Raw genomic sequence first — 26,188 nt, forward strand, 5'->3', positions numbered from 1 at the left:
TTATGTTATTGTTTTCATATACACTCACCTAAAGGATTATTAGGAACACCATATTAATACTGTGTTTGACCCCCTTTCGCCTTCAGAACTGCCTTAATTCTACGTGGCATTGATTCAACAAGGTGCTGAAAGCATTCTTTAGAAATGTTGGCACATATTGATAGGATAGCATCTTGCAGTTGATGGAGATTTGTGGGATGCACATCCAGGGCACGAAGCTCCCGTTCCACCACATCCCAAATATGCTCTATTGGGTTGAGATTTGGTGACAGTGGGGTCCATTTCAGTACAGTGAATTCATTGTCATGTTCAAGAAACCAATTTGAAATGATTCGAGCTTTGTGACATGGTGCATTATCCTGCTGGAAGTAGCCATCAGAGGATGGGTACATGGTGGTCATAAAGGGATAGACATGGTCAGAAACAATGCTCAGGTAGGCCGTGGCATTTAAACGATGCCCAATCGGCACTAAGGGGCCTAAAGTGTGCCGAGAAAACATCCCCCACACCATTACACCACCACCACCAGCCTGCACAGAGGTAACAAGGCATGATGGATCCATGTTCTCATTCTGTTTATGCCAAATTCTGACTCTACCATCTGAATGCATCAACAGAAATCGAGACTCATCAGACCAGGCAACATTCTTCCAGTCTTCAACTGTCTAATTTTGGTGAGCTTGTGCAAATTGTAGCCTCTTTTTCCTATTTGTAGTGGAGATGAGTGGTACCCGGTGGGGTCTTCTGCTGTTGTAGCCCATCCGCCTCAAAGTTGTGCGTGTTCACAAATGCTTTGCTGCATACCTCGGTTGTAACGAGTGGTTATTTCAGTCAAAGTTGCTCTTATATCAGCTTGAATCAGTCGGCCCATTCTCCTCTGACCTCTAGCATCAACAAGGCATTTTTGCCCACAGGACTGCCGCATACTGGATGTTTTTCCCTTTTCACACCATTCTTTGTAAACCCTAGAAATAGTTGTGCGTGAACATGTTCTTTTTTAGACTTTTGTGTTAGGAATCAATGGGACGTATCTGCAAACTGATTCTTCTCTGCAAATGGCGAATGTAGATTATGAACTGCACAAAGACAGTCTGTGGGTTATGCAAGCCTTTTATTGTATTTCCCTAATTTGAGCTGTGAATTATGTGCATTGTGTTGTAAAATTTAGTCCCATTAACCCAAAACCCTGTGTCTTTCAATTTGGGAAAGGCAGACATTGTATCACCAGACTCCAAACTGCAGTATTCATGTGATGAGGGCTCCCTCAGATCAGCACCCTCAGGCCTTGACCTAGTCTCGTCTTAGATCCCTCAGTTAAATATTCCTGGCGCGGCTAGTATCAACACCCTGAGTGTTTTGTGGGAAGACATTTGCTCTGCCTCAAGTGTTGTACCCAGGCAGGATGGTGTCAATAAGTGTGTCTGGCCAAAGCCGGTGGGCACTTCGTTCAAGTGGCACTAACTAGTTTAAAGTGAATCAGATCAAATCCAACAGAGGTCTTAAATCTGAATGCATGTTAGCCGTCTTGGATTGACGGGTATAGCACTAACAGAAACAGTAGATTTTGATTGTAGTTGAACACAACTAGTTCCGTAAACCAAAAACTAGCATTTGTGCATTGTTTAAGTTAACAACCCTGCCTAGGAAGATCAGCACACCACTACCTCTGTGACTGATTATTTTGAATGTCTGACCAGGAGGAACAATGACAAGGTTTGACAATACTGCAACACAGCGCCTGTTGTTATTATGAAATAATATTTATTTTTATGAAAATATACAACAGTAAATTTAATATATAACAGCAAAATCATCAATTTATTAAACAGGGCAAATTATTATTAAAAAACGATTTTAAAATTGAAGTGTTATTATTTTTCCTAAATTCTGTATTTACATATTAAATATGTACATTTTAAAACATTGAGTTGTTTGGAACTCCATATGATTTTCCTGCCAAAAGAACAATTGTCTCCTCTGCACAGTGCGCTTCAACGCCCACTACCAGAGTAATTATCTAAAGTGATAGAGATCTTCCGAGTTTTATAAAACGTCGTGGGCCCTTTGGGATCTGGCTACTAAATACTGCCTACATACCATTTAACACCAGCTACGTCGGTGATAAATGTTAGTAACTTAGTAATTATGTCCTTTGTAAGGTTAAAAGTAGGGATCTATTGACACCTTGCGGGAGAACAGGGACTTTGAATTATAATTGTTCCAATACTGGCACACTGGTGACGATGTTCATACGCGCCAGTTGCGTGCGTCTCTTGATAGTCACATGATTTTTATGTTTTGTTCCTCATTGGTTGTGTAGCCATCAGAATGATAATGGTCGAGCTAAGCAGCTATTTCCTCAATATAACTCAACGAATTTCACATAACTTCGGTGAATATGCAAACAACTGTAGCTACTCTTCCTTATAAACGGAGAGCAATCTTGTGAAATGATTAGCAAGGCGCGGAAGTGTTTGGATAACCAAATGGAATTTTAATGAACTCGTAGCAGTCAGTCAGAATGTGTCAGGTTGCACATCTTATATTCGTAGTATACCTGCTTGTTACAAGTTGTTCGGGCTCCCCTCCTAATTTCATCCTGCTCTTTGCGGACGACCTCGGGTTCGGCGACCTAGGATGTTACGGCCATCCCACCTCACTCACACCCAATTTGGACAGACTAGCGGCTGACGGCCTCAGATTTACCGACTTCTACTGCACAAGTCCCGTCTGCAGCCCCTCAAGGTAGTTAACTATACAAAAAATCTCCAACGGAATCTGTGGTGGAAAAACTATTTTACAGGTTCGCTAGTAAGGCGTTTTGTCATGAATGCCGATGTAACCGGTGGAAGTATTTTGTTCTCAAGTTGGCATATGTCTATAAATCCCTTAACATTCTGACATACTAAGACTGAGTATAACGAGGTAAAATCGATTTCACATCATGGTTTCAGAATTCAATCCTCCTTTAAAGCAATTTGAAAGATTATTTTCAGAAGTTTTTCACTTTCAGCCTCCGTTTTTACATTGTAATGTAACCACATTTCCATACAGTGCCTTCAGAAAGTTGTCAGACCCATTCACTTTCTCCACATTTTGTTGTGTTACAGGCTTTTATTCACAATAGAATGTATATACACTTTGCCAGTTACTCCCCATAGAGGGGTGATACCTAAATGAGACCTGGTCAAAAACATTTATCAGTGCGATGTCTCGCTCTGGGTTACCTCGTCTGCGGAACAGGGGCAATAAGCGGAATGCCGTGGTCCCTCCTGGATTAAAAAACAATTGCATGAAATGTTGAATTATAAAGTGTAATTTTGGTTGACTTAATTGTGCTATTTTGTAATTGCTGTACACAAAATATTCTATAATGTCAATGTAAATATTATAAACGGCATTTTAGCCGTTGATAATAAATAACTTCCTAGTTAGCCATCTCAAGATAAATGCACCAGTTGTAAAGTGAGAGTGTCTGCTAAATGGCTGAAATTTAATTATTTTTCCCATTAGGGCATCTTTACTGACTGGCCGTTACCAGACGAGATCAGGGGTGTACCCTGGGGTGTTCTACCCTGGTTCCCGGGGTGGTCTGCCTCTGAACGAGACCACAATAGCAGAAGTGCTGAAACCCTTGGGCTATGCAACAGCAGCCATGGGGAAATGGCACCTTGGGCTGGGGCTGAACGGCACGTTCCTTCCCACCCGACAAGGCTTTGACTACTATTTGGGGGTCCCCTACTCCCATGACATGGTTTGTGTTCACTGGTAGATGTGCTTAGTTAGGGGATTGTTTGTTAACTGGTAGTTGCTAGTATATTGTCTGGGTCTCAGTTGTCTGAACATTGCCCCAGCAAACAGATAGAAATAACTTGAGTAATTTCAGTTTGATCTGTTTGCCTTCTGACTCTTTCTCTCATCACTCTACCCTTTTCTCTCTCTGCCTCTTATTCTTTTTAGGGACCCTGTCAGAACCTGACTTGTTTTCCTCCGGACATTAAATGTTTTGGACACTGTGACCTTGGTGTGGTAACTATCCCCCTCATGTACAATGAGGTCATCAAGCAGCAGCCTGTGGACTTCCTGGATCTTGAGAGGGCTTACAGTGACTTTGCCACAGACTTCATCACCCAGTCTGCGAGGAAGAAACAACCATTCTTCCTTTATTACCCCTCTCATGTGAGCATCACTACTATCTCTACTAGCTACCCTTCCTGTGTTCTAAGCTAACGATAATTTCCAGGTCAAAGGTTGTGGGGTGGACCCACATTTTCATGTGAAGAGTACCTTCTATGTCCCCTTCTTTTTTCTGTCCTTTCTCCAGCACACACACTACCCCCAGTTTGCAGGGCCAGCAGCAGCAGGGCAGTCTCGTAGGGGTCCGTTCGGTGACTCTCTGCTGGAGTTTGACAATACAGTAGGGAACCTGCTATCATCTCTGGAGCAGACGGGAGTCCTCAACAACACACTCATACTGTTCACATCAGATAACGGGTAGGGACCACGTTGGTGCAGTGTTTTCTCTAACTACCTGGAATAGCCAGTCAAACTGAAAAAGTAGCCAGCCAGGTTTAAACATGGCAGGGAGTTCTGGGAAGGATTTACCCCCCTGGGTTCAGAATGTTTTTGCAGAGCATGCCTTTATTCAGTTTGAAATGCACAGCAGCATTGTTTAATGGTTTTAATAGAATTTGCCTCCTGTATTGGTAAGATGGTATTGTGCATAAAAACAAACACTTTTTCATATTAAGTATTAACTTATTTGGGATATTGTCTGGTGCTGCCTAGGCTTCTGATCAATACTATTTTCTTAATTTTGTCAACATTAAAGTATTGTTTACTGATTAAATGCAAGGTATTAATTGCCACAATAATGTTTGTTCTTCAAATGATGCATTTCATTAAATCAGAAAGAATCAGATTAAAATGAAAATAATGTGCTAAATATAGATTTAACAAATTAAAATGAAAACAATTGTCTGCTGGATTGCTTTTGCAAATGAAAAGCGGGTGTTTGCTCAAAGCAGCAGTTGACTTCATGATGGGGTTGTCCATTGCCGTTAATCCAATCACTGGTCTATATCAGTGTGTTTTACTGCACCGTGTAATTATATTTAGCTTTTATAACATTTCAGTCTTTTATCATGTTTTGGACCTGAATGAGGCTACTGCACCGCTCCATTACATATTGTTCCTGTAGTGAGGATTTCATGATCTTCATCTGCCGATAATTGTAAAAAGCCTACCTTCCAGTATGGAAATGGGGAGCTATGGAGACCACTACATTAGTGGCTGAATTCAGTAGTCTGCACTGTGTTACAAACATTTCATATCCCAGAAAATTATGAATTAAAGCTTAACTTTGGACATTGTAGATTTATAAATGGAAATTGAATGTAGGAGATTTACTTTCATTAATTTAGTTCAGCACTTTCTTTTATAAAGTATTCATGCTGATCGGATTATCAAAGTTCAGTAAATAGCCTATAACCACGACGCTGTGGAATTTGTGGCTGACAAAATGAAATGAATGAATATGCCAGAAAATAGTTAGGTAGATTTTGACATTTTTACAACTTATTATGTAGGACATGTCATTGACACACATGAATGCACATGCTCAGGGTTATTTACTAATGATGTGTCCTCTATATAAAGAAATAGAAGCCTTCACTCTGTGTACCTGTGTCTGCTAGTGGAGCTACAACCAATGGGAATGTAGAAAACCTTTCATATGTCACCCGGGTAATCCTTCCTCCCTCTCCTCTCCCCTAGGCCTGAGTTGATGCGTATGTCTCGGGGGGGTAATGCTGGTCTTCTGAAGTGTGGTAAGGGAACCACCTATGAAGGGGGTATGAGAGAACCTGCCATTGCCTACTGGCCTGGGATCATCACACCAGGTCTGTCAGGGGAAATGTCCCTCTCAGTTGATTTTGCTAGGTTTATTAAACTGCTGGAAAATGTATATGGGACGGCTTTTAGTTTTTGTTTACACATTTTGCTTGTCCCCCGTTTTATCTAGAATTGGAAAATGTGAATCAAATTTTCAGGAGTGACCCATGAGTTGGCCAGCACCCTTGACATCCTGCCCACCCTTGCTAAGCTGGCCGGGGCCAAACTACCCAATGTGCAGCTGGACGGAGTGGACATGACCGACATCTTGATCAACCACGGGCAGGTATAAAAGAGTTTACTTTCACAGTCGCCTTTCATACATTTTCTAGCTGGAACTGTATTATTTCAGCCAGTTCATTTGAAATTGGCGCTGACATGCCCACATTTTTTTTTGTTTTTGTGTGCTGTGTCATCCATTTTGTGCTGTATGATGTTTTACAGCCTGCTAAAAAAAAGCTATAATATATATACAGTGTATGTGTACATACACTAACCCATAACACAAGACCAAATCTACACTTGCTTTGCTTGCCTAGAATACAGTGAAGAGGTGGCCAACGTACAGGTTGGACCTGTCTAAAATATTGGGTGATACTTTTAATTGTTACTTAGCCATGACTCCCAATGCCTTGACAGAGCCTGAAGAAATTTGGAAAGACTAATTGGAAACATTTTGCACAATCTAGGTGTGCAGAGTTTTTCCGCTCAACATTGAAGCCATTTAGCCCACACTGTAATCCGTTCTGATTTATAGCATGGAGAACAGGCTTTTCATTACCCTATGTGGGCATCAAACCCACCACACTTGCTCTACCAAATGAGCAACACGGGACACCATTAAAGACTTAGCCAAGAAGAAGCAGGGATGTTATCCCTGACAACGTTTTTTTGGTTTTAATTGTTAATCATGAGCATCACTTTCCCATTGCTTCCTGTGTCGCAGAGCAAGAGAGAGGCCATGATGTTCTACCCTACTGATCCCAGTGAAAGTTATGGCCTGTTTGCACTCAGGCTGGGCAAATACAAGGCCCACTTCTACACACGCGGTAAGTGTGCCTGTCTGTGTGTGTTCCTGAGTTTTGTATATGATTGCTGTGCTCTTTTCTAGCTATCATATTACCAACAAGATACATTCTTGAAAGCGCTAAAGCTAAAATGCTAACATGGAAGCTAGTCTGTATATGAAATTTCTGTTTCTGAAACATCTTCCCCTGGTTGTCTGACACATCTTCCCTGGTTGTCTGTCACCCAGGTGCAGGCCACAGTGAGACCACCCCAGACCATGACTGTCATATCATCTCCCTTCTGAAGCCCCATAACCCCCCCCTTCTGTTTGACCTGGAGTCTGACCCCAGTGAGAACTACCCCCTGTCCCCGCTGGGACGACCTGACTTGCAGGCCCTGCTGCTGAGGATACAGGCAGTCAAGGAGCAGTTTGAAGCATCCATGGAGTTTGGTGAAAGCCAGATCGAGAAAGGTATCGACCCTAATCTAGAGCCCTGCTGCACTCCGCAATGCACCCCAAAACCTTCCTGTTGCCAGTGTGGCTAATGTACCCTAAATCTTCAGTAACACTTATACTAAAACAGTCTTAAGAATGACACCGGATGAACATTGCCATTGGATCATTTACATACTGGGAAAACCCCAGGCCTTGACAGCATTGCCATAGAAACTCTGTGGCCTCTAGAACTATTGGGACAGTGAAGGTTTAATATTCTTTTGACTGTTTGCTTCAAAAGTTAGGATTTTATATCGAACAGTAACTATGAAGGGAAAGATTTTCAGCTTTAATTGGAGGATATTTGTATCACATACTGACAACACTTTATACAGTCCCCCTATTTCAGGGCACCAAATGTATTGGGACAGACTGTTTTTAATGTCTACATATAGCACTCATGTTAGGTTTTGGGACAGACTGTTTTTAATGTCTACATATAGCACTCATGTTAGGTTTTGGGACAGACTGTTTTTAATGTCCACACATAGCACTCAAGTTAAGTATTTGGTCGTATGTCCTTTGCATGCAATAATGATTCAGATGATGTAGATGGTGCTGTTGATTTGCTATTCATTTTGGGAGGAGTCTATACAGAATTGATAGGCTTTTTAAACTGAGAGAGAAATAATTGTCCATCTGCAGAAACCTAACCCTGATGAATTCTGTAGTGATATGGCAATATATCTGTGTTAACCTGTCTCTACCAAGCCCCGGTTAAAACACAAGCACAAATGTATGCTCCATACAAAATGTTTACCAACTTCTTGTAGTTTTTCCACAATTTTTTTTTTATAGGCTGTTGCTAAGAAAAAGTAAATAATTAGTTTGTCTGCCACCAATTAAAAAACTACAAGAAGTTGTAGGAATACTGTAAACTGTGAAATGTTTCAGTGAAAACCTGGCCTATACAGTACAATTGAAAGATTGGAGAACACTCACAACCAAAAATAATGTGCGAATAATACTGAATATAAATAAATTATTTAGAAAGTACATTGTATACACCAAGTACACCAGAACATGCACCTGTTCATCAGTCTTTACCTTTGGTGTTACCTTGTATACAGTTCTAGCACTCAATCCTGTGCAGATTCTGTAACAAGGAAACAGTATTATCTTTGTTACGGTCCCGTGGTGATAGTTCAGTTTAGTAGCCTAGCATGTAGCCTTGGGCTTATTGATTATTACCAGTAATCAAAATGCTGCAAGATTGAATTGAAACTGTCAAATGTGAACCAAAATTTGGGACTCCCCCAGTTGGTGTATTGGTTAGGTGGAGTTATATTCAGATGCCGGCTTTGTAGCGTTATCTTTTTAATAAGGTATAATATAATAATAAGTTCAGTAAAACAGGGTCACTTCCTACAGGGTTACTTTCAACAGTGGATAACTTAGTCAAATTTAAACTGAATGGAAATATTAACACAACATGCAACAATTTCAAAGATTTTACTGAGTTACAGTTCAAATGAGGAATTCAGTTTATTGCAACAAGTAGACTGTAATCTACAGTATGGATCTGACATTTAAATAACGTCCCCCACCCCCCCCAATGTAGGGAACATTGTTGGGAATTTTTATTTCAGCTTATGAAACATTAGACCAACACATTACGGGTTGCTTTTATATTTTTATTTAGTATAATTTGAAAGTATGGGCAGACTGTTCTTTAGGTAGCAAGGCTCAAGCTACACCCACCTTAAAATATACCTCTCGTTGCCATCATTTGGCTGTATTTTGGGTAATCTGTTTGTCAGCAAATTGCCTCTTCACTGTTTGTTTGCTTTTGAAATAGAAACTGCCAATATTCCTATAATTACCTACGCAAACCCCCCTTTTCTCCTGTGGCCTCATTTATCAATCAAGTTTAAGCACTTGTCTGTTCCTAAACCCTGGATGGGGTCATTTCCAGTGCGATTTATTATATGGATTAATGCTTGAAACTGTTGGTAATTCACACTCAACCATGCGTATGCACGTGTTAAATGATGGAATAAGGGAACTGCTTGTGATAATCATATTTCATAGTTAGACAAATTGTGTTGCTAACTAATACATGAAAATACTGTGATTTAAAAAAAATTAATGTTTTACTGTGTATCCATATTCATTGCTAACTTGCACACAAGATCTTGGGTTAGTTGTTTAAATTCAAAGCCCTGTTATTGACACAATCAATAATAAAAATGTTGCATGTCTTTGGTAGCAAGCAATGGTGATAGTTAATGGGAGATTGATGGGGCACTTGGTTTATTCTGTTTCACGTTGTACCAAGAGTTGGTTGAATGTAATGTTGTGCACATTTGTTCAATTACATTTAATGCAATCCATTTAAAAATATTTTTTTAAGTCAATATACAGTACTATCAAATCATATGAAAAGGCCATATCTGTTTTTTAAAAATACTGGCATGTATTGGTTCAAACAATAACTATTTTATGATATTTGACATTAAATTGAATACCTGAAGTGGCATCTGTCTGTCATTATGCCACCCAAGAGAAATAACCACCCTAGACCCTGCGTCCTCTCTACATCCTTATTTCTTGCACTTGGCTGTAAACATACTCTGTGTATTCATAAGGTATTGAGTGTCAGAAGAAAGTTCCTGCGTAACTCCAGGCCAAGGAAGTGTCATCACTGATCCCTCCTACCACAGTCACCCGCAATGGACAGATTAATTGTACATGTGGACTGTACTTTGACCATGATTTAGCCCTCCGCAACCATCCACCTGTACCATAAAGACTAACAAGACTATTCTCACCCAAATCAAGTCCCCTCAACACTTTAAACAGCTACGCTCGACACCCTGCTCATCTCTCTGCTCATCTCTCATTATCTTCTTCTCACCACCCATTGTAAATATTGGGATAGAAACTCCTTTTGCACACATTACTACATCAATGCGGCGTGGCATGGAGGCAACCAGCCTGTGGCACTGCTGAGGTGTTATGGAAGCCCAGGTTGCTTTGTTAGTGGCCTTCAGCTCGTCTGTGTTGTTGGGTCTGGTGTATCTCATTTTCCTCTTGAGAGTACCCCATAGATTCCCTATAGGGTTCAAGTCAGTCGAGTTGGCTGGCCAAATAACCACAGTAATGCCATGGGCAGCAAACCAGTTCCCAGTCGTTTTGGCACTGTGTGCAGGTGCCAAGTCCTGCTGGAAAAGGAAATCAGCATCTCCATAAAGCTTGAAGTGCTCTAAAATATCCTGCATTGACTCTGGACTCTGACTCTGTATAAAACACAGTGGACCAACACCAGCAGATAACATGGCACCCCAAATCATCACTGACTGTGGAAACTTCACTCTTCCTCCAGACTCTGGGACCTTGATTTCCAAATAAAATTTTAAATGTACTGTGTCTTCAGGACAACTGTCAAGTCAGCAGCATTTTTTATTGTAATATTTTGAGGTACTGGATTTTTGATTTCCATGAGCAGTAAGCCATAATAATCAAGATTGAAACAAATAAGGCTTGAGCTTTTTCACTTTGTGTAATGAATCTAGAATATATGAAGGTGTAGCATTTAGAGTTGAATTACAAAAAAATTAGAAAGAATGAACTTTGCTGCTAAAATTTGATGCACCTGTATATTTGAATAAACAAGATTAAACACAGGTCAACAGAGGTTTTCTTACAAAATAGATTTCTTCAATATATAGTACATATTGGTGGTGGATGACATGAGCTAACCAGTTTAGCACTTGTGTCTCAAAGTGCAAAATTATTTTAGTCACTTGTTATTGAGTATTTATGAACACTGTCCCACTTGCGTACCGTTGCACCATGTTATTCTTTACAAGACAGCGCCCTCATGTGGACAAACCAGCGTTGCCAGGGCAACACTGGCTTGTTTTAGGAAAGACCAACCACCACGTGGAACCAAATGACAACATTTTGAATTGGGTTGACTTTTGGTATTGACTGGAATGGAGTTGACACCATTATTTGAACAACACAAGTCTCTTGGTTTAGCATGCACTACAAAACTGATGACTGATATTGTTATTGTGACCCAGCAAAATCACATCGGCAAAAGAAAGAGACAGACCCATTTGGACATCAAGCATATATTTTATTCATAAGACCAAACCCATGACAAGGCAGTGTTTTTTTTTCTTCTTTTTTTTTTCTTATTGATTTTTACAAGTCCTCATTTTTTAAAGATACAAGATAGATATGTTTATTTCTGTCACATACTGATGCTCTAGTTATACAGTGAAGAATCTTGTTTATGTATTAAAGTCCAAAGTTTATATTAACTGTTAACTTGATATCTGAGCTGCTATACAAGACTAGATTATCCTGGGAGTTTGTTGGTGTAATGTAGCTATCAGGGAAAATAGACGGACCTCAACTAAGCTGTTACAAGATAGAAAAAACAAAGACACAAAACAAACTGGTACAGGTAAGAGATGGAGCACAGCTGGAGCTCAAAGCAATGGACTGCATTGATAAGAAGAAACAGGTTTCTGTATGAAAGCTGACTCTAAAAGCTCTGTTTTAATTGGTTCATCGCAACACCTCTGTTCTATCGGTGGATTGGCCAGTGCCTGGGTTGTTGTGTCTCATCAGCAAGGTCAAAGTGTCCCATAATGATGTCACATGCCACATATGCCTAAAAGGGGTGCTGCTGAAGCATGTCGGTGGGGTGAATGTCAAGAACTGATAATGTCACCTTAGTGGTTGATGTGAAGACGAAGGGAACCACCACGTGTGGTTCTGTTTTCTATAGAGAATTGAAAAAAGCCAAGGCATTGGAATTCGACCATGAAGTACGGGTTGAATAAAAACAGGTTTCTAATGTACTTAACAGACAAGACTACCGCTTTTGGAAGTTAAAATGTTAACACTCCATCTAAACTCTGCATTCATGTTTCCTGTATTTGTAGAAAAGTGTAGAGATCCTCCCCAAGTTGTTGTCCAATGTGTTGGATATAGTTCTAGGCTTTTCTTTAACATTGCTGTCAGGTTAAACGCAACAGGCTCAAAGAAAAACAAGAACAGATAAAAATGTTCTCTTCGACTGTGATTTTCTTGTGGTAAACTTTTTGTGAATTAGTCATTTGACATTTTCAATAACATACTCAGTTAAGGACACTGTCTTCTGGACTCTAGTATTTACAGGATCGAACCAACAGCGATACACGATGAGACTGCATCCACTCCTTTCTCCTAATTACACCCCAGTCACTAACAGACCGGTCAGCCTGAAGGTCCCATGACTCAGCTCATCACCAGTGTATCAACAATACTATCATCTCCACCAAAAACCTTTGCTGTTTAATATTTGTTGAAGAATAAAAGCAGTACAAGAAGTTGTGTATTTCGATGTAGAAGCAACTATACTCAGCTGGTGAAGGGGATTCCCAGTTCCCCTAGACTCATTTGATGCTGTACTGTTGGCTACAGTATGCTAATTGAAGTGGAAAAGACAACTGTAGAATGTATCATCTCAACCCATGTAGATTTCCAATGACTTCTAGGAGTATAGTCATGAAATCTAGGAGTACTAGTGAAGTACACCTCTCAGGTTTCAGGCAGAAGACATTGTAAAGTCAACTTCTAAAACCGTGGTAGTCAGACCAAAAGTAAGCATTTTACAAAGCTATTATAAACCCTCAGCACTTGTTTTAGAATTGACACATCTAAAAGAGAAAATGGAGGGACACGAGATGAAGGGCACCACTACATTCTGTCTTCATTATCTCATTCATGACTTTACTGTGCTTATTGCCTTGGACAGTCAACAAGCCCAATCGGGCCTTATTCTTAGTGGTCTCATTAACACAAACAGACACACAGACACACACACACACACACACACACACCTGTACAATGGTGTTTTCTATAAGAAAGTAGTGTTACTATGGAGCTGTGGTAGTATATCTCCTAGAGAGGCCCTTCCTTTGTTTGACCTGATATTTAGAGTGATTATAACGATGTGTAGGTATCTATACATCAGGAAACTTAAATCAGATGGGAAACAAAGATAACGCTGGTTGTTTCTATAATACTATTGAAAGTCCAGAAGCTCTAAATCATTCTTATCACTCATGTTGCCATAGAAACCTCTTCCTGCCACTCTGCTTTAACTGGAGATTTAATTCGAGGAGCTGTTCTCCAAAAGCAGACAGCTATTGTGACCGTTCTGGACAATGGGTGGGCAGGTCTTACTATTAGATCAAGTCAGAACCTTTTAAATGTCAAATCGACCAACATGATGAAGAGCCTTCATTCCACTGTGGCCTCTGTTCCCTAACCCTAGCTCGTATTCTGGGTTCACACACTGAGATATGGACCGGTGCAAAGAAATATGATGGAATCACTATTTACATCTGTTGCAGTGCAAAGTGCGGCGCAACACCTCATTTTCATCTGTCTCGTGCTTAAAGATTTGATGCCAGTACATTTAAAAATTATGAATTTCAAGATGGTGGACTTTGAATAAGCTAGGGGAAGGGAAACAGACCCAGGCATACACCCCATACCACAACCAGTGAAAGGGAATCTCACTCCAACATGTCGTTCCCAACAAACCTTTTGCTTACCACTAGGTTAAAACATCGTCCCTATTTTCAGATCAATTTATTTTTCCTGTTTATCTCTTTCTGTTTATTGGTTGTGGATGCTACTTACATTGTTCGGATGAGACGTCTGTATTTATCTAATGCCTATACATATATTTACAGAACAAACTATGTCTTGTACACAATACAGGTTTTAGCTTGGACCAAGACAGAGAACTGTACTCTCGCTCTACTTCCAATGTCACTATCAGTAGAATAGCAGTTTGTGATGTTGAACAAATACATATTTACACCAAACCACACCTGACCCAATAATGTGATCTGTGTACTTTTCACTGTTGACCTTTTTCGTGTCTTAAAAAGTCTATGTGTCTGTGCGCGTCACCCTCCTAGCCATGCATTGGACCATGTGAAGTTGCAGCAGTAGGAATAGAATAATTGTTGTTGTTTTTTTGAGGATACATGATACCTAAATTAGTGCCAGGCCTCTTATTTCTTTATCAAAGAGGCAATCCAGAAAACAAATAAATATGATAAATAAATAATAAATAAAACATAGCATACTGCATACTGAAATTAACATTCCAGTTTTGAGAGATATAGGAGTATTTTACAATGGAGAGAAGTGCCACCAGCGCCCTCCTGGTGGAGAGATGAAGAGCCACCAGCACCACCTGGTGGTAAGATTCATGAACCTACACAAGCAGCAGCAGGAAGAAAGAGGTGGTAGTTATGGCAACATGTTCTGCTTCCTGCCTCCTCTACTCCAGATAGATGTCTTCGGTGGGGCAGGCGTACTCCAGGTGCTCCTGATAATACTCCTGGAAAGCCCGTCTAGAGACAGAAAAAAACCCCCGATATATTAGCAAACAAACGTCCAGAATCACATTTCCCAAAATTAAAAAAAACTCTCGACCAGACCAACGTCGTGGTTGTAGTCCAAGATGGGAGTCAGCTTAGTTAACATTCACCTATATCTTTCTGGTATTGTGATTAAGCCTTTGTGTCTGCGAGCCCTGTCTCACTCCAGACCATTCCAGCCCATCACTGCTCTGCCCTCTACTCTGTTATGTCACAGTGAACCATGGCCATCTTTAATAATGTATAACCAATATGCCCGATTCACACAAGATTAACAGGACAGGAACTGTGGTCATTATAAACCCCCAGCACACACACACACTCTGTCTCTGCTGGCTTCTCTCTCAGAGGGAATGACTCACTACTTTTTAATGGCATTTTTTCTCAGCACCATGCCAGCTAAACTAAAGGTCTTGGTAAGTAGGCTATGGTTTCCACCATTATAATTCTGACTGCGGTTTTACCGTTTTTTAGATGAACAGTAATGAAAGAGATTGGGAGATAGAGCTGTGCTAAAGCAAGATGCCGCTACCAGTCCCTTACTGCATCTTAACTTTGTTGACCCAGATAAGAGCATCTGTTAAAGGCAGACTCTGAGGTACCGTGTTTGACTCACCCAACACTCTCTGCCACGCGCCGCATTGAATCCTGGGAGACAAAGACATGGCAGGCAAACCTGTTCAACATCGGGTGCTTAGTGATGAAGCCAAAGTAGCTGAGGAGAAATAGACGGAGAAATAAGGTCTTAATAAACAAGTGATAATAAAATTATAGCAGTTTGCCTTTCTTTTGTACGTTTAATTGTGGACGGCAATGTACCCTCAACATGCATTCTCATACCAGTTGTTTTTGGGATGACATCCACAGAACGAGATGTTCTTCATCTGGAAGAAGTGACTACATCTGTCAAACTGGAGGGAGAGACAAGGGAATGAGAGACTAATATATTATGTGGTGGTTTCAGACTCCTTTTCAATGCACCTCTCTAACCCATGGGTTTAGAGGAGAAAGCAGAAAGCACGGTCACTTAAGTGTCTTACCTGTGTGTTTCTTTTTGTCTTATCTGACACTTATTTTTGTAGCTTTGTCAACAGAGTTGTTTTGCAGAGTTATTTCAGGGAGGAAAAAGACAGAAAGGCTCCCGTCACTCCCTTACTTGAGTACCAAGGGTTTTAACCTCATGTTGCAATTCTGCTGCTGTCAACAGTGTGTTTTTTCTATCCCTGTTCACTGGTCTTCCTGTAATTTGAACAGATACTTCCTCCCTGGTGGCTGCTGCTGTTCTAATGTCGACTGCCTACACAACCCTGGTGGAATTCTGGTCTCCAGCAGCATTTGGAACTATTCATCAGTTGTCAACAAGGCATGTTAATATCAGCCTTTACTGCAGCCTACAGTATACCCTTCAGTTTCTTGTTGTCATCTTCATCATCTACCCGAGGCCCTTAGGGACGTCCTCGATGAGCTCGACACCTTGAGGCTCTCAACCAACATTACAGGGTGACTTGAACCTTCCAAAGTCTTTTAATTATTTTGATTTTTGATTTTATTATTCTGTCACTTCCTGGCTCAGGGTCCCAACACACCCCCCCCTCCCTCATTTACAGCAGGGACACCAGTTCATTGTTGTTATTGTCCTCATCTGGGTTCCATATCCATGTCCCTTTTTAACTTCCTACTGTCCTCATGTGTCTTGTTGGTCTTTGTTTGGATTTCGTTCCTCTGTGCTCTGTTTTGTTTTCTTCTTCTGGGTTTTAAGTTCTGTTACATTTTAGTTCTGTTATTAAAGCCCTTTGTTCTTCCTGCGCCGATGTCCCGCCCCCATCAACAATGTCACATCTTTCCACTCCCCTAACTCTCCCTTCTCCAGGTCTCTGTCCATTCCGTAGTCTCTGTTTCTGTTTCTCCCTCATTCCAAACCTGCCCACTCTGCCCATACCCAGATGGCAATGTACCATCCTTTCATCGTTCCTGTGTCAGCTGTCGTCTGCAGAATCCTTCTCCCTTTTGTCTCCTAATTCGGTCTCTTCAGTCTTGTTATCCCCACTCTTCACATCCCATGCCGCTTTACCGAATGCTTCAGCCACTTTCTACTATCCTTACAAATGAGAAGCTTCTTCTTGTTTGCCTCCTTCTCCTCCTTCCTTGGTCTTCCACCCACTACTTCCCTGTCTGTTGAAAATAATGCTGATGACATCCACTCATTAACTCATCCCTTTGAGACTCCTGGTTCCTCACACACCCAACTCGTCTATATAGTAACGTCTCCCAGACCAACTCTGGCCCGTAGGCAACACCCAAACATCAAAGTGCTGAGTTGCCCCCTGCATGTGCCGGTATTTTGTGTACTACGTTACCCAGTTGTGTACTACATCACCCATTTTGTTTACTATGTTACCAACAGCAAATAAGAAAAAAACATTGACTCTTGAACATCTCTCATCCCTCATCTCTCACCTCATCCATAGTGTCGTATTCGTCTTCCAGACTCATCACCAGTTTAACCCCTTGTAGACTGATCTCAAGCTCACACAGAGAGGGGGGCCGCACATGGACTGTCCTCTTCCTTGCTATCGCAATCTGACACAGAGAGAGAAATATGAGAGAATTCAATATTATAACTTAGTATGAAACTGTCTAATTCATACTAAAGTTATTCATTAATGAACACAAATAAGACTGCCAGGGATCTGATCTGGTTACAAGATCTTTGAACTGTTTAGATGAGGGATGTCATTAGCACTAATTTTGTAGAACGTTAAACCGTGTAATGCCCTGATACATATCTAACACAATTAAGATCTGGTTCTAGCTCAGGCAAAATACTCTGGGTGTTGGATTGGAATGTCACAGACAGAACCTGACTTGGGAATCAGGAAGCCCTCTAACTAAGAGTATATGGATTTTAGGCCTTTAGCTTTCTCCAACCCAGAGTCATTTGGTTCCTGTTTACCTTCTGCATGGCAGCACAAAGGATGCCGTTGCCCTGGTGATAGGGCACCTCCACAGATCCCAGAAACTGAACACTGAAACTGTCCATCCAGGCGGGATTCCTCTTTACTCCTATTGGAAGTACACACATAGGAAGGGACATTCCTACAATCGGTTTGATCTCATTGCTGTTCAGGTTACGTGTCTCCAGTGATGAAACACTGCGACCACACACACACGTTTCGTATGTGAAGGGAACTTTGATCCTACTAGATATAATATAAGTGAATTTAAGGCGTCCCTTACCCATAAACTCCTTGGGCTGCCCTATGACCTCATGGGCGTAGAATGCAGGGAATATTCCTCTCTCTCCCGTCCGCATGTTGTAGCCTCTGTACCAGTAGTCATCCTCCTCCTCTTCAACATACAGAGGGTCGTCTACATCCAGCTCCAACTCATCCACATGTCTGGGAATAAACCTGTAGGGTGCAGGACACCAGAGAGCCGAAATACATACATTGGGTTTCAGTGAGGGAGAAGCATCATCTGTTTGGGTATCAGGTGACTCCCAGAGGAGAGGCTGTTAGCTGCAGAAACAACAGAAACACACTTAGGAAAGGAAGGATGAAGACAGGCGAGAGGAGATTAAGGGGGAGGGGAATGTTGGGGTTAGGGAAACTGGAAGGATTTGGTTACTGAGGACATGGGAGACGAGACACAAAGGGCCGACAGAGTGAGCCCCAGGTGGTAGCAAGCTGGTGTGAGTATAGCTTTGCCCCTGAGGTGTCACTAGGGAGCAGTAACCATGACACCAGGCCCATTACTCTCGTTCCGTCTATCTCTTCTTTCCTTCCTCTCTCCAAACCACTGGTAATTCAGCAATTACTACACATTCTTTATCCCATGTCATCATTATTAAAAGATTACTGGCGAAAAGTTTCTCCTTTTACCTCTGGATTGATAACTGGAGTATAGAACTTTTTCTGACCAAAACATTGTGCAAATATTCACAAAAAAGGACTATGCATTTGAAGTTGATAAAATATATATATATATATATATATATAAATATATATATATATTATATATATATATGTTTTTCGCCAGGGCAAATACATTTGAGATATTTTTGTCCATGAACGTTTCATGTGTACTTGAATATGGTCATATGTTATTACAGTATGTTCACAGATGGTTGAGGCTTGTGTTGGGACAGCATGTGATGGGGACATATGTCTGGTTTGGACAAGGTGTAATTATGTATTGACTTACCTGTACACAGCCCTATGTGTCTGGTCTCTCTCCTCTCCGTTGATGGTACAGGAGAACAGACCAAACGACTCTGTGCCTGAACAGGTGAACACACACAGACAGTTAGAACACGGATGCATTAATCTAACTGCATCTGTCAAAACAACTTCATGAGGAAATTCTCATTCTTACCATTTGTAAAAGCCTCTTAATTATGCAGGTGGCCATTTGTTAGTGAAATAAAGTGAAAGAAGAAGGTGATACTTCAGTGATATTTCATCATGCTTCAGCTTGGGAGAGCTTAAATGAATACTCGGGCCTAAGTTACTTACTGGAGGATCGGGAGGTGCTGTTGACAAAGACGTTGAGGAACTTCTTGGAGAAGTGCATGTCTGCCTCAGGCGAAGAGTCTTCTGATGAGCTGAGAAGTTCTGGCCGCACCCCTTCGTTCTCCCGAACGTACCCCACCTCCTCCGTCCCCAGGGGATCATCATCACACAGTGTAGATAACTCACTGTCGTCACTCAGCACAGACGTACACCTGGAGAGGCCCACGGTTCACAAAGGTTCGTTACATCATGGCATCGTAGAGGAAGACTACATAACTGCTCCCTTAGTACACTATAGAGTTTACTCAAAACAGGTCACTACTTATGACTTTCAAATTGTCAGTTGAATGATGTCCGTCCATAATGAAGTGTTCTTTCTGCATTGCCATACCTCCTGAGGCTGACCAGCTCCAGTGTCGTGTTCTCGTCCACCACCAGAGTGTACTTCATGGAGTCGTACGCCAGTCCGTCATGGTCTGGCTGCGACCGCAGGGCTTGTAGAGGGACTTCCCTCTCCGACAGGGGGAGGTCCTGCTCTGGTAGAGGGAGGTCCCGGACGCTCTCGTCTATGGGTGGGGAGCTGTCCAGGTAATGGTTGCTGCCGCCATAGGATGACTGCTTCCTCAGGCAGCTCAGGAATGGGGAGGAGTCTCCCTCCTCTTCCTCCTCTTCCTCCTCTTCCTCATCGTTGTCGGTGGAGTAGGTGAGGCTGAAGCATCTGTTGGTCTGGGACGTGGGGATGTCCAGGGTCAGGCTGTGTTTGACCGTAGTGATGCGTTCCAGGGAGGCTGTTGAGCGTCTGCTAGGCTTGGCCTCCGTCTCGCGGCCTTCGTCCTTGTCACTTAGGCTAGGGGAGTCCAGTTCCTTCCTGCCCTCCAGCATCATCAGGTCGTTATCAGGCTCCACTGTATCTTCACCCTCCTCTTCTTCATCCTTCCTCTTGGTGTTTTTGCCTGACTTAGGGTTGGTAAAGTCTTTCTCAGAGTTCTGAGTTTGGTTGCTTTCCGTGGATTGCCTGTTGCCATAGCGCTCAACAATCACAGGTCTGATGGTGTCAGCATTGGGATTGCTCATGTAAAGACACGGTCCATAGGGAGGGTTGACTTTCCCTTCACTCTGATCCCTCTGGTCTCTCGTCCTCCCCTCCTTCCTGAAGCCCTTCCCGTCCTTGCTCTCCTCCACCGATCCTTTCAATTCAAATTTCTGCTCTCGATTGTTTGTGGCTTCTGGGAACGTGTCTGGCTCGATGTCTGAGGAAGGCGAGATGGTGTCTGAGACAGACACTGATCTCTTAAAACATTCCTCGGGACAGCTGATTGGATAAGAGCCCTCTGAGATCATCTTGTTCACCAGGTTGCTTAGCAACCAGGGAGAATCTGAATTCTCGCTCAGCTCGTCCTCGCTCTCTGACTCTGACTCACTGTTGCCGTCATAGTCATCGGCGTGACCGGGCATAAGTCTAGGTCCTACTGGCAGATAGAAAGAGCGTTTGAAGCTTTCCAGGCCGTGGTCTGGTTCTATCTGAAGGAGCATCTGTCTGGACATGCTGTCTTCGCAGTGCTGGGCCGGGGGCAGGGTCTCATCAGGGTCGGCTTGGTGCCCATACAGCAAGGCATCATCATCCACGTTCTGTAAGCCCATGAGAGCCTGGCCGTCGTCATAGGGCTCCGGGGGCAGGACGGGGGAGTCGGCAGGGGAGGGGGTTGCCATGGTGGGGGAGGGGAGTGGTGAAGGAGAGGGTAGGGGTGAGCACTCTTTGATGGGGTCTGCCTGGCTAAGGAGGAGCGCCGCCTTCATTCCCACAATGCCGCTGTCCTGTTCCAGCTCGGTGTCTGGGTCTAGGTCCTGGTCAGAGGTGGGCGAGCTGGCCTCCTCGATGGAGTTGGTGAGGTGAGAGGAGCGTCCACTACTACTGTCATCACTGGTCAGGTCCAGCTCTGTCTCAGAAATGGAGGAGATCATGTTGGAGACTAGAGGCCCTCCACAGGCGAATGCTGCCTCCAGCTCCTCCTCGATGTCCGAGTCCGACCCGGGGGAACTTAAGTCCTGATCTTGGTCTGAGGTGGCGTAGCATCTCTTGGCATTCATGTCAGCGATGCCCGGGTCTGAGGATGGAGAGGTGGAGTTGTTGGCCACCTCATTGGCTGCAACCGGACGCTCACTCTGGTCACTGCTTCGGGATTGGTCGAGAACATCGGAGTGGCTGGATGACATATAGCTGGAGAAGGAAGCCAGCTCAGAAGGCTCGATGGAGGGGAACTCAACGTAGACTGAACTCTGGTTCTCCTTACACACCATGTCATAGGTCTCCTTGCACATAAACTCTACGTCGAAATCTTTGTCTAGTTCCTCATCTGACAGAGGGGTGTCAGCTCCGTCGTTCCCCCCAATAGGAGCAGTAGAGGACAGGCATCGGCTGGTCCCGTCCGGGTCATTCTCTAGCTCTTGGTCCAGGCCGGACTCAGTGGTGACAGTGTAAGTGTCCGTGGCGCGTCGCTGGGTGGATGTGCAGGACCGCAAATGTTTGTGGTTGGGGTTGGAGCTGTTAATGTCATGGTCAACTTCGGTATCAGAGCACTGGGAGTGGTCCTCCATGGAGGGCACCCTGGAAGTGAGAGTTGAAGGGTCACCTGAGACTTCGTCAGAGCCTGGGTGTTGACCGAAAGAGCCTGTTGGAGGGAGGCAGGCAGGGAGAGGGGAGAGGAGATGCGAGAGTGGAAAAATATGCATAGATATTTTAGAGTGAGATAGGAGAAAGCAAAGAGGAATAGAGAGATACTATTGTTTATGTGAACATTTGAGCAAATGCAGCTTTTAACCAGAATTCACGTAGCGGGTATGGCAGTAAAAATACAGTCATGTTGGCTCCGAACACTCCAAATCAGTATTCTCAACAACTGGACTGGGAATCCTATGCAGCAAAATAGACACCGTTCTTTACAGAATATTGAACTGAGTTTCCAAAGTCTGTATTTAGACTGGAGGACAGGATAACTATGCTTTCACTTGTTTATGGGACAAGACCTCTGGCGGACGTCATGCCATTTGTTACCGTATTCGGGCCTCTCTCGTCTGTTGCCCTCCATGTCGCAGAGGAGGGGTCTGCAGGGGGACTGGGGGTGTCCAACCTCCCCTGTCTGTTTGGGGGGTGTACCTTTGCTCTGGGACCCAGGGGCCTGGATTATTGGTTGGGAGGGGCACTGGCCAGTCACGTGGCTCCCATCCTCCAGACAAGAGTGGGTTGGAGACAGACGGCCTGCAAGCAGAGGACCACAGCTTACTGTCAAATGTAAAGGTACAGCATCTAAAGCCAATACCCTGTACTGTAGGTTAATAATAATACAAACCTTTGTTTCTTAGAAAGCTAGTGCATTTAAGAGGAAATAAGCAGCTGGGTGTTAGCAGTGGTTTAACGTTATTGCAGTATTCACCTTGTGAGGTGGGATTGCGTAGAGAGTCCTGCCAGCTGCCCTTCTTTGGCGAAAGACTGCTGTTGTTGTTCAGCGAGTCCTGAGAGAGTGGGGGGGGGGAGTTGTCAGCAGCATCCTTTACCAAAGAGCAAAAGAGATTAGAAAGTAGTCTAGCGTTAAATGTGAAAATGGTTGTTTATGTACGTGTGTGTGTGTGTGTGTGTGCGCTGTGGTACATCCTTGGATGGTGATTGAGCCTTCTTTCACCCATGATGGAATACCTCATCCAACATCACAGACATCGCTCCTCGGTATCAGACAAATGCAGCTACAGCAGCGCTGGACTGGCCTCAAGCTCCAGGGGAAACTCACTGCTATGGACCGGACTGAGCACTGTCTCTGGTTCCATGTATCAGAATGCTGCTATTTTCAAGGACATTCTCGCCTTTACCGTTATGGGCGAGAATACAGGTTCTTCAAAGTCTGCCTAAATTACCCTAGCCCACACCACACAGGCTAGCCCACACCATGCCCAGCACTCGCAAGCCCACACCACACCCAGCAACAGATAGCCCATACTTTTTCCAACACTAGCTAACCCACACTACATCCAGCAACAGATAGCCTACACCATGCCCCACACTCGCTAGCCCTCACCACACCCAGCAACAGATAGCCTACACCATGCCCCACACTCGCTAGCTAGGAAACCTGAGGCTGACATTTATCACAACAAAAATGTCAATGTACAACCATCGAATGGGGTTCAATTATAGAATTATAAGAATTATAACCGGCTGACATTGAACCTGCGTTAGCTCGACCACAGTCTCCCTGGGTGAGCCAGTTGTGTGCATAGACAGACAGTCCAACAGGAACTGAAAAGGCACCTCAGATATCCCGCTACCTGGGTCTGCGTGTGTGTGTACCTGTGAGACAGTGGTGGTGAGATTCAGGGTGGTCGGCCGGCTCTTCCCCGTGCCCAGAGTGGGGGAAGGAGGAGGGGAAGCGGAGGGAGAAGGAAGGGCATCAGGGTCAACCTCCTCTTCGTCCTCATCGTCCTCGTCCTCCTCATCCTCGTCATCGATCATCTCAAACTCCTGGAAGTCATCCTGGAAGGAGCAGACAGGGTGGTGCATGTCGCTCTTCTCCAGAATTAGACAGTCCTGAGGGAGAAAGAGAGGATGAGAGTGACGTATGGGACTGCAGACATTGTTTTTACACTGTGAGCTTGTGAAATGCTAGTATGAACAAAAGTAACCACCCTGGAGCCAGCTTCCATATACAGTAGTGTTTTGAAAGTTGTGGGTCAGTTTGGCTCAGAGCACGTAACAAGAAAAATGTACAGAATCCTTTGATCATGCACTGCAGTGTCTTATCTGCGTGCAAACACACTTCAACACACTGCAGTAGGCTGAGAGAGAGATAGTGAGAGAAAGAAAGAAAAGAAATGGAAGTGGATTGATAATGCATCACAGTAGGTCTAGAGGAAAATGGAGGACCAAAATATTTTAAGCTTGGAGGTCAGGCTGAGGTTAAAAGTTACAATGGAGTAAAGGTCAGAAAAATAAATTGGGTTAGCGTTTACGTGTTAGGGTTAAGTTTAGGGGATAGGGTCAGGCAAAATATATATTTTACTACCCGATATGGTAGTAAAACAAACCATAACCTATGTTTGTGTTTCTATGTGTGCGTTGCTGTTTGCACGCTTTTCTCCAGACTAATATAACTACTGTCATAAAGTTTGTTAATAATCTCTGTACCATTCAGTATCACTGTCTCCAAGTGACAAACATAAATTATATACTATATTAGTTGCTACAGTAAGAATGACGACACCACTCACTATTAGTGGGAAACAGGTAGAACACGGGTCTTGAACTATTCTAGCTATCCACTTTGCATTTAAACAGCACAGCACTTTCTTCAGCTTTCTATTTCTCCTACTCTCCCTCTATTTCTTTATATCTCTCTCGGAACTGGGGTTTTAATGAAAGCATCAAAGCCCACTTTCATATCCGCTTCACAGGACTGCTGATGCCTGTTAAACGTTAGTACCAGAGGAACTAAATCCCACAGTCAATATAAAACCCGTGGGAAATCAGGGGCATGATAGATACAGTACAGACACTGTCCAGTTTCTCGGGAGGTCCAAGCCTGCTGTACATTCGCCATATTTTAAGGAGGTTAATCAATTGCTATTTATTAGTATACCAGGGTTACCATGACTACTTTTATAATAAGTGCCATGGGATCCAGTGAGCACAGAGTCAGGAAACCTGTTTCACAGCACCATATGTATGGCAAGGTCCTCTTAAACATTCCACTCAGCAGCATCTGGTCTTCCATCCAGGGACCAACTTGGACCAGGAGCTAATTGGTAGCCATACTGCTTACTCAACAGACCAGTGGCCTTAAATGTACCCTGGTTCGACAGGGTGAGGTTTTCTGATAAATATAGAAAGCCACTACTTAACAGAAACAGTAGGTAGAATAGCTACTGTAGCTGGAATTGACAGAAAGACTACGTGGCTAGCAGGGTGTTTTGGGAGTGTGTTCACTGTTTCAGGAGGAGCAGCATCATTTTCTGTTATTGGTACTGTTAACCACAGTTCCAGAAAATGCTTTTAACGATTGAGAGGAACCACAATATAAATTACCTCCTGGTTGATCAATGACATGGAGCGATTGATTAAGAACACTAATGGCTTCTCTCCACTCCCTAACTCTATTTCTAATGCCAGCAGTGACCTAATTCCCTCTGGGTGTTACCTTTATGTTTACAAGCCCACAGACCACATTTGTCCGAAAACCCTTTGTTCTGTCATACTATGCATAATACATTGTGTTCAGGGGCATATATCACTTCCAGAAACATAGACACTGAGGGACAGAAAGATAGAAGATAGAGGGTCATACCCATATCTGATCTGTCAGTGGTTCATGCCATGGCCTGAGTCATGGAACTGATACGCTGTTGTCTCCTCTCTGATTTCAGTGGACTGCCTCTTTCATCCCTCTCTCTCTTTATCTCTCTTTCTCACTTTTTCTTTCTTTCTACTAATTTATCTTTGTTTATAACGCTGAAGGACAGTAGAGCATCTGAATGAGGAGTAACCATTGTTTGCTTCCCACTGAAGCATTAAGGGAGATGTTGGGCAGTGTTTAATACTAAAAAAAATAAAAATACAAACATTCATGATATTTTCAGGATACATTTTTTTCAATAATTTTACTTCAGTTGAAGGTTAAATTTTTGTGAAAATCTTGAAAGAAAGACCAAGAGGATAAACAGCAAATTAACACAGCCTGTTTTGCTCGTATTTACCAAGGGTGACAATATTAGTGAAGGGCACTGTATATGTATATACACTGACGAACCAAAACATTATGACCACCCAATTGAGCCCCTACGGGAGATTCTGGTCCAACGTGTTAGACAGCGCTCTCCACCACTGTCATCCAAACACC

The 26,188-nt window shown here is 43.0% G+C and overlaps 2 protein-coding genes across 6 annotated transcripts in view; one reads left to right on the plus strand and one right to left on the minus strand.

The window, feature by feature from the left end:
* Positions 1–2,295: 2,295 nt before the first annotated feature.
* arsa (arylsulfatase A) lies at positions 2,296–9,597 on the plus strand. The gene is made up of 8 exons (XM_010890391.5): positions 2,296–2,745; positions 3,514–3,754; positions 3,961–4,179; positions 4,325–4,494; positions 5,776–5,900; positions 6,051–6,178; positions 6,839–6,941; positions 7,148–9,597. Exons 1-8 carry the CDS (start codon positions 2,522–2,524, stop codon positions 7,444–7,446), a joined length of 1,509 nt encoding a protein of 502 aa, XP_010888693.1. The 5' UTR covers positions 2,296–2,521; the 3' UTR covers positions 7,447–9,597.
* Positions 9,598–11,473: 1,876 nt separating this feature from the next.
* mapk8ip2 (mitogen-activated protein kinase 8 interacting protein 2) overlaps positions 11,474–26,188 on the minus strand; it is a 37,040-nt gene continuing 22,325 nt past the window's right edge. Inside the window, exons 4-16 of one of the 5 annotated variants that reach the window (XM_020040295.2) lie at positions 23,647–23,883; positions 22,739–22,853; positions 22,360–22,563; positions 19,699–21,976; positions 19,311–19,519; positions 19,171–19,185; positions 19,000–19,075; positions 18,034–18,206; positions 17,750–17,859; positions 17,254–17,376; positions 15,637–15,707; positions 15,413–15,511; positions 11,474–14,769 (exon numbers count right to left, since the gene is read on the minus strand). In XM_020040295.2, coding sequence (XP_019895854.2) covers positions 14,697–14,769; positions 15,413–15,511; positions 15,637–15,707; positions 17,254–17,376; positions 17,750–17,859; positions 18,034–18,206; positions 19,000–19,075; positions 19,171–19,185; positions 19,311–19,519; positions 19,699–21,976; positions 22,360–22,563; positions 22,739–22,853; positions 23,647–23,883 — 3,783 coding nt within the window. In that variant the 3' untranslated portion in view covers positions 11,474–14,696. The remainder of the gene's footprint in view (positions 14,770–15,412; positions 15,512–15,636; positions 15,708–17,253; positions 17,377–17,749; positions 17,860–18,033; positions 18,207–18,999; positions 19,076–19,170; positions 19,186–19,310; positions 19,520–19,698; positions 21,977–22,359; positions 22,564–22,738; positions 22,854–23,646; positions 23,884–26,188) is intronic. The other 4 variants (XM_020040298.2, XM_020040299.2, XM_010890396.3 and 1 more) reach the window with 4 other exon arrangements.

This window comes from Esox lucius, chromosome 19 (assembly GCF_011004845.1).
Source record: "Esox lucius isolate fEsoLuc1 chromosome 19, fEsoLuc1.pri, whole genome shotgun sequence".
NCBI classification, from domain to species: Eukaryota; Metazoa; Chordata; class Actinopteri; order Esociformes; family Esocidae; genus Esox; species Esox lucius.

Excerpts from the sequence above, each read along its gene's own strand:
- arsa (XM_010890391.5), top strand. The coding sequence starts at position 2,522 with ATGTGTCAGGTTGCACATCTTATATTCGTAGTATACCTGCTTGTTACA. Across the intron at positions 4,180-4,324 it reads TCCTTTATTACCCCTCTCAT|CACACACACTACCCCCAGTT; the intron begins GTGAGCATCACT and ends TCCTTTCTCCAG. Across the intron at positions 4,495-5,775 it reads CTGTTCACATCAGATAACGG|GCCTGAGTTGATGCGTATGT; the intron begins GTAGGGACCACG and ends CCTCTCCCCTAG.